Genomic DNA, 8,879 nt, shown 5'->3' with positions numbered 1-8,879 from the left:
ATGAGATGCACCATTTTGAGCGTGGCCGTTGCCAGTACCGCCTGACTGGCTCCTGTAGGATTTTCGAGCGAGATCGTTGCCAGTGCCCCTGGACTGGCTTGTGCGGGTGGCACATAAAAGACACAATTTCGAGCGTGGCCGTTTTCGTGCGGGTGACACGTAAAAGCACCCACTACACTCTCTGAGTGGTTGGCGTTAGGAAGGGCATCCAGCTGTAGAAACTCTGCCAAATCAGACTGGAGCCTGGTGTTGCCATCCGGTTTCACCAGTCCTCAGTCAAATCGTCCAACCCATGCTAGCATGGAAAGCGGACGTTAAACGATGATGATGATGATGATGATATATAAAAGTTTTGTTATGAAATTTACTGAGATTTGAACAACTGTAACTTGCAGTTTTAATAAAACTGTTATATTAATTTATTTAACCAAGAATGGTGAACTCTAAAAAAATATTCTTACTTGTTTAGGTGACTGTGGTGAAGAATCTACAAGTTTATTTTTTATTCTGATGAAAGAGAGACCAAACTGGACATTTTTACGATAATTCTGTCGACAAATCACATGAATACGATCCCAAACTCCATTAGAAGCTGCAGGACAAAAATCCTCTACAAAGTAAAAAAATACAATAGGTAATATTGTATAATATAATAAGCTAGATACCAAAAACTTACATAGCATGGAAAATAGGTTATATTAGCTTTTTAAATTAAAGGTTATCAAGTAACTGAATTATTTACCAACATCATAACCATTTTAGGTTTGCTTTGGCATGGGTCACAGTCTGAGTCAGTTCTTATCCAAAGCTACTGCTACTGCCATCCTACATTCTAATTCTTTTGGCAGTGGGTGTCCGTCCTAGCATCAACAACTTTACAGAGTGTACTGGGTGTGTTTTATTCTGGATCAGCACTTGCAGGGTTACTTAGTATCCTGCAAGGCCAAAGAGTCCTGAATACTCTCATCTTCATTTGTTCAAGAACGAAGAGGGTGAATGGAAGAAGAGATAACAGAAGATGAACTATATAGAGTAAAAGAAGAGAGAACATGAAGACTAGGGTGAGGTGGTGAGGAGGGAGTAATGGAAAAGACACAATAACAACACGAAATATGGGAGAGAAGCAGTGATGTCAGCTACATGCTTAATAGTAAGAAAAACAGTGATGAATGTCAATTATGAGTGACTTGTGGGGAGATGTGATGACTGTCAGTAGAGAAAGGTAATGGTGAGGTGTATCACATACAGAGGTGATGCAAGCCTTCATTACACAGGAATTATGGGTGAGAGAAATAGGGAGTGATAAGGATGGTAATAGCATGGAAAGATCCAATACCATCCTACTTTGCACAGGCAACCTGGTGGAGTGAATAGGAGAAAGGGTGAATGTTAGAGAGATGAGTGTTGAAGAGGCAGCAGATGGAGACTAAACAGGGAACATAATAGATGAGGGACCACGTACATACATTACGCATTCTGGTTTCCACACCTATCACCATATAAGCTTGTATTATTGCCAGCAAAATGAACAGGGAAGAAATAATTGGGATATATTGATTGAAACTATCTAGAACTATTCTATTTCTTCATTTTAGAATGCTTATTCAAATATCTCCAACAACTGGGAATATTCATAATTTATGTACCTAAACTTCATTGATAATTTTATTTTAATATTTTTCTTTGATGATATCTCAATGAAGATCAAATAACCCAGTTTATACTGTTAAGCTCAAAACTAAGCTACATGTAATACAGTAAAAAGCTCATTAATGCAATATTTACAACATTCTTATTACAATGTAATTAGAAACATGTATTAGTCTTAAACAGCTTATATACCACATTTCTAATATCTAGAATAGTTTTTTGTTTACTATGATGAGTCAAATATTTCCTAGTCTTGATTGACACAAAGTAACATTTTTAATTATACTCTTGAGAAAGACGTAAACATTACAATCTTGCATTTCGCCTTCCTAAAATATATATCCTTTGGTAAAAATATAACAGGGCTTTTATGTGTTTGCCCTGCTAAAAGCAGCAGCCAATTCTCTCTCAAAGCATACTCTACTACATTAAAAAAGAAAGACTTTGACCCACTAGGATCCAATCATCATGATCATCATCGTTTAAGGTCCGCTTTCCATGTTGGCATGGGTTAGACGGTTTGACTGAGAACTGGTAAGCCAGGAGGCTGCACCTGGTTCCAATCTGATCTGGCTAGGTTTCTATGGTTGGATGTCCTTCCTAACGTCAATCACTCCGAGAGTAGTGGGTGCTTTTTTTTATATGCCACCTGCACGGGGGCCAGTCAGGCAGCACTGGCAACGACCACGCTCAAATGGTGCTTTTTATGTGCCACCAGCATGGGACCAGTCAAGCAGCACTGGCAAAAATATAAAACTGGGCTCATGTACTTTTGGCTAGAATATTGCACTGTTAGTAGTAGACAGATTTGTAGAAAAACCTAACAACAAAAAACACCTGATCTAACAATAAAAAACACATTCCACTTACACTTTACCTGGTTAAGTGAATGTAAAATAGTAAAAAAAAAAACAAATATATTTCATCCTTATTCCATTGACAAAAAAACTGGTAGTAATGCAAAGAATACAAGCATGCAATTAGAATTTAGTATTTTATCTAAAATTATTCAAATGTTGCAACTATTTTTTTTTCCACCAAAGCTTTAATGCATTTTACTGTGCTATTCTGAGTAATTCTGGCAAATCTTTACATTTGAATTGTTAGAGCACACAAATAGTTTCAATGTGAAACAAATACAAAGTTATGCAACACAAAATATGAATATGTTATCAGTAATGTGAAAATCATAACTCAATTAGAATGACAATTTCTTTTAACTAAGTCAATTTTACAACAATGCTATTTATTTTGACTCTGAAAATATTTATATTCAAGTCAACAAAATTTGAAATCAGAGCACTGAAGTACAGAAGACAACAATGAAGCACCAAATCTTGAATATCAACTGGGTAAAATCTAAAATCTGAGAAAACATGACAATTAGCAATAATTTGTCTACAACCAAAGTGACAACACAATTTTCTCTCTTCTTTGCTCAAAGAAAAGACAAAGCATGAAATGTTAGATCCCTCACTCTTCACAGCAACTAAAAAGTCAAATTTTTACTTACTAGTACTGAACATAGATGTGTGATTTACATTACGACGAAGTTGAACATCAGATAGGGTCATTAAATTGATGTTTCGTATTAATGGTTCAAACTCACGACTCTGAGGCCAATCAGATTTTCCAACACGAATTTCTATATTGGAGCACATATGTGAACCTAAGGATTAGAGAGAAAAGCAGTGAAAGGAGGCTTTGCATATAATTTAATGAAGGAAAACAACAGTAACTCTTATATCTGTGTAAGTGGGTAGAAAATAGGTAATAGCAATAGTAATAACATTAGGTATAAAAGAACAATAAGATATTGAAATATAACTTAGGAAAAATTTAATTAACACTTTGAAACTAAACACTTATTTTCAAAATTTTAAGAATGAGAGCAAATATTTTGTTGACATTTTGGATTCTTGTGTAATGGAATTACCATGTATTATAAAGGTGCAGAAATGAGTATGCAAGATGGAAGTGCGTATTGTCAGTCATTATATTCGTCATCTATTAGCATTTATTCAGTTTGAGCTGGTTGTTAATTTTTGGCTTGTGTTAGTTTTTCATCAAAATAGCCTTTTTTTTTTTAACATCCAACAAAGATGCAATGAAGCAGAAGACCAGGCTATCCATATGACACAATTCTGAGAAGTACAGGAAATCAACAGATAGCTAGCATCCATTACCAGCTGTTTTCAGAGAGGCCTAATATATCTATGGAGATTACTCTGTTTCTGCAATGTAACAAAAAATAAAAAGTATGTAAAGTGCCATTTTAAATTTACACTAACATAGGAAATTTAATAGAATATATGATTCTGTACAGTTGTGTTAGGAGCATAACTTGAGTATGTTGAGTAAGGATAAAAACATGTGGAACAAAATTTTGATAGAAAAATATAACGAAAATAAATGAATGACAATGCACCCGTGCCAACGTCGTCTCCTTCATTTGACACGAAACTCAGCTATGACTGGCACCCGTGCCAACGTCGTCTCCTTCATTGGACACAAAACTCAGCTTACGAAGACTTATTGGGGCAAGCGAAATCGGGATAGCACCTGTGCCCAGCGTCGCCTTTCTGGCACTTGTGCCCGTGACATGTGTAAGGATTTTTGAGCGAGATCGTTGCCAGTGCCCCTGGACTGGCTCTTGTGTGGGTGGCACATAAAATACACCATTTTGAGTGTGGCCGTTGCCAGTACCGCCTGACTGGCCTTCGCGCGGGTGACACGTAAAAGCACCCACTACACTCTCTGAGTGGTTGGCATTAGGAAGGGCATCCAGCTGTAGAAACTGCCAAATCAGATTGGAGCCTGGTGTTGCCATCCGGTTTCACCAGTCCTCAGTCAAATCATCCAACCCATGCTAGCATGGAAAGCAGACATTAAACGATGATGATGATGATGACAATGCATGTGAGAAAATAAAGGGAATGAAAAAAAGATGTGTTAATACAGAATTAACATACTAAATGGCTATAAGGGAAATATTTTTATCAAGATGCACATTCTGTTACAAATGATTAGTAGAGATACAAATACAGGAAGCACTGTCCTAGTTTTATTGTTGAACTTATGCCAACATGGACATTCAATGGTGAAGATGAATGTTATATAAGTAATTCTTCCAGCAATTGTTGTAAAAATTTTTTTTTTTTAGAGACCTTTTAATTTTTACACAGTACATACAATTTATTTTCAGAATTGATCTGTTGTCGGAAAGGTAAACCAGTTTTAAGAACCAAGTTTTCACTATTTCAATGAAGATAAAGGGATGAAGTGAAGAGAACAGATTTTTCTAAATTATATTCTGTACACAAGTTGTTCCTATTGATTGAAACAGATACAACTATTCAGTTAAAATAGGTGAAAAATGATTGCCAGAACCAAAAATAGTCTCACCAATATCTAAATACGATATCACAGATGCTTGATCCAACTGAAATACTCCTTCCATTATTCCCGTTCTATCTTTGGGATTAGACAGCCATTTTTTGAAACATCCATCCTTTAGAAGGTTTTGCACGGAATGGGTTTCATCCTGCAGAAATTGAAGAAAACAATACTATTTATATACCTTATTTTGCCTCCTAATTTTTCCTGGCATTCAGATGGTTTCACCAGAACTACACCTATGTTTATTTCTTTTGTTATATTCAGGAAGCTTGCATCTAGAAAGCTTTTTATGGTTATTTCGAATTTTCGTAAGACAGCTATTTCTTTTCAGAAGATGCTGATATTGCTTATCTTTTTCTTCCATTCCAGTAATCTTGAGAACAAACTCAGTAATTTATTGTTTTCCCAAAAGAATCTTATGTATTCTGTATAATGATTTCGTATCTTATCTTTAAAGGATTGCAAAAGATATGACCACTTCTCCTTTACTGCAGACTAAATATAATCAAACAAAATGTGCATATTATTAAGAGATTCTGAGGTCTTATTAAGGAATGATGTAACTGGTTCATTTAATTTCCCCCCCCCCAAAAGGTTTTCATAGGTCTAAGTGATAATCTTGCCAAATGTATTAAAAAGAATGTACTTTAACTATGGTACAAAATGAAAGCCAAAACCACATTCTTGTAGATGATTCAAATACAAATGCACATATGATTTCTTAGTTATTTTTTCCAATTTCAATTTAATTTTCTCAAAGAATGCATCCTTTCTAATTTATATTTCTTTTCGACTTTTCTTTTATGGTATCAACAATGTCTACTATGCCTGTGCCTTGAGCCACTCATTTCACCACAATATCACTTATTCAATAGGAAAACAACAATCCAAATGACTTTAAAAGCCTATGGTAATTGTCCATAGTATCCTAAGAAATTTTCAATAAATCATAAAGTGATATTAATAAATATCTGGTATTAGTAATTTTATAAATAAAATTAGAAATTCAATGGTCAATTAGATTACAGAAGGGGCACTGTCATGGTATTAGCTGTCAGAATTGAAAGTAGAACTGACAAGGAACGTTACTGCTGGTTTGAGTTGATTCTTTGGCTACTGACTAGCCGGAGCTATCTGTCTGTCTGTCTATCTCACTATCTCTCTCTCTATATCTATCTATCTATCTATCTATCACTCGTTCACCTCTGTTTGTGTCCGTAGAATTTATCAAATTAGAAAACGCAAATTTAATATAAAAATATATTTTCTGAAATTGCAAATTATTTAAAATATAAAAATATAATTTTCAACAGAGAGAATTTATCAAAATAGAAAACAAATGAAGTTTGAAGTTTAAGAATAATAGGATCGACCACGCGCGACTGCGCGTTCGGGACCACTTTGCTTTAGTAGTACCCTTATACTCTGTGTGTTTTCAAACGCATGGATCTAGGTGTCAAATTTGTTCCAATAACTTTCGAGTGATAGATAGATAGATAGAGACAGACAGACAGATAGCTCGCTCCGGCCAGTCATGGTATTAGCTGTCAGTAGCCAAAGAATCAACTCAAACCAGCAGTAACGTTCCTTGTCAGATCTTTCTACTTTCACTTCTGACAGCTAATACCATGACAGTGTAATGCTTTAGATCTATTGATTCATTAACCTATACTTGGGCTTACTGATCATTTTAAGACTAATAATAATAATAATGAACTTATTGTATACATTGCTCAGGTGCGCTACAACTCGTTAGAAAAAGTAACCAAAACTGCATGAACAGTATATAGAATATGCACAGGAAGTGAACAGTGAAAAAGTATTTTTTTAAAATGGGTTTGATAGGGTTTTTCTCGTTTATTTCTAGTTAAAAACATTCAAGTACCTCTTTGTTTACGTATTTTAGTTAACGAGGAATTCTTTCCTTATCATTATTATTACGGTTCTTAAATTACATTCTACTCAATATATCTCAGTGGCAAATATTTTAAAGCAACTAATTAAAAGAATTTTAATTATTAAAGTGTGAATAATTCATTTAAATAACAAAATGAGCATTCATTCGACATCTAAGATACTAATTATCGAAAGAATGCCATAAAATAACTTTAATACCAACCAAGTTATCAAGCACGTTAACAGTTTGAAGGAAACACTTCTATCAAAATATATACTTATTCAGATATAAATTAATAATTTTTTATAAACAGAGATTAATATATATCTCATTAAAATTCACAACAGAATACAGTAAATATAAAATAACTTTATATGTTCATACCTGAGAAGTAAAACTCACAACATACTTCAGAGCGACAGGTCTCGCCATATTTAATTTTGGCGCGAGTGTAGGGGGCGGTTTGTACGATAATTTGCATTTTTTCATGGAGGGAGCCTTCATTGCTTAAATTACTAAAAGAAATATCAGGACACCTTTAATTCTCTGAGACGAAAGTTTACAGAATGATAAAAAGATATATTCTTGCATATTTTATTTTAGAATAAAGACCAGAGTTATATTCTTTATTCTAAACACACAATTTCACAGATTGATTTATATGGGACCTAATTTAGCCGCAACAGACTAGCATAAATACAATTATGTAACCAACTGACATCAGTCCGAAATTTCCCAGAGACACATTTTAGATGGTGTAGATTACGATGTAATTACTTCTGGTGTTCCACAGGGATTTGTTCTTGGTTTCCTGTTACATGTTGCATATATAGTGATCAAATAGTGGGCAGTACAGGCAACGAAAAACTGCAAGCGTTCTTATCAATGTTTTGGGGGTTGAAAAGCTTGTTTCTTCTCGGGGGGTCACCAGTTGAAGTAATATAAATATTCCTATTTTGATGATGACAGAGAAAGAACGGGGAGCTATAGTGGCATTGAACATCTGAAAAGAAATACGAAAGTTATATAGTTCAATAGTTTGTATGCGATAATAGTTATGAAGTTATTGTATACAGTGCTCAGATGCACTACAACTCACCAGAAAAGTAACCAAAACTGCATGAACAGTTGATAGAATATGCGCAGGAAGCGAATAGTGAAAAAGTTTTTTAAAAAACAAGAAGAAACGGAGATGGAGGTCATCAGGTGTACTGTTGGCAAATTTCAGAAAGCATGGAAGTTTTGAAGTAATGACAGTAGCTGTTGTTTTGTGATTTTTAGCAGCTTGCTAGTTTCAGCTGTCATGACCATCATCATCCTTGTCAGTGTCATCTACTGGTCTTGACTGCTGCAACCATTGCTCACTGGTGGTTAAATGCACTATCTATAGGTGATGTCTGTCAAAGAAGAAGGCACCAAAACGTGAAATTGTTAATGATATTCTGCTCTACCAGAGATTTGAGTGGTTAGTTCTTTGCTGCCATCATCAATTATTGAGCAAATTGCAATTGTGTTGTTTTGTTGCATTTGCATTTTGATACAGTGGTCTGGGGTTCAATTCTTAGGTAGTGAGTTGTTGTTTGGGACTCTACCAAATATTTCTGTTACAGGACTCAATTGCTAGTGAAATGAATGGTAATGGTGAATTGCAAAATTAAAAAGGTTCTGGAAATGCAGAGGTAAAGTGTGTGCTGCAATATGCATTAGAAGGGATAACTGCACAACTAAGAATGCTGGTTAAATTGCATAGATGGGTAGCAGGTGATCTAGCTGGAGTACTGACAGAAGATGTTTTCTATGTACATTGCACTCCTGTCTGATATGTGAAATACTGAAGTGCAAAAATCTGCATAGCTCATAATGTGCAAAATATCATTGTAGTTGAATATTAGACCAGAATATAATTGTAAAAATACTAGGAAAGAAGACCTGA

At 34.8% G+C, this 8,879-nt stretch overlaps 1 protein-coding gene across 6 annotated transcripts in view; it reads right to left on the bottom strand.

The window, feature by feature from the left end:
• The window catches only part of LOC106873284 (uncharacterized), a 28,314-nt gene extending 19,995 nt beyond the window's left edge, over positions 1-8,319 (bottom strand). For 2 of the 6 annotated variants that reach the window (XR_001409857.2, XM_052966483.1), the window contains exons 1-5: positions 8,046-8,318; positions 7,331-7,949; positions 5,056-5,194; positions 3,164-3,319; positions 462-610 (exon numbers count right to left, since the gene is read on the bottom strand). Coding sequence is in view for 4 of the 6 variants with exons in the window: in XM_052966483.1 (XP_052822443.1) it covers positions 462-610; positions 3,164-3,319; positions 5,056-5,194; positions 7,331-7,450 (564 nt within the window). In the remaining 2 variants the exon portion in view is untranslated. Of the gene's footprint in view, positions 1-461; positions 611-3,163; positions 3,320-3,586; positions 3,885-5,055; positions 5,195-7,330; positions 7,950-8,045 lie in introns of all 6 variants that reach the window. The other 4 variants (XR_001409858.2, XM_014920591.2, XM_052966491.1 and 1 more) reach the window with 4 other exon arrangements.
• Between the last annotated feature and the right edge of the window lie 560 nt (positions 8,320-8,879).

The sequence above is a fragment of the Octopus bimaculoides genome, chromosome 1 (genome assembly GCF_001194135.2).
Source record: "Octopus bimaculoides isolate UCB-OBI-ISO-001 chromosome 1, ASM119413v2, whole genome shotgun sequence".
Taxonomy (NCBI): Eukaryota; Metazoa; Mollusca; class Cephalopoda; order Octopoda; family Octopodidae; genus Octopus; species Octopus bimaculoides.
The sequence above is the reverse complement of the archived record's forward strand: the minus strand, read 5'-3'. Positions and strand labels throughout refer to the sequence as shown.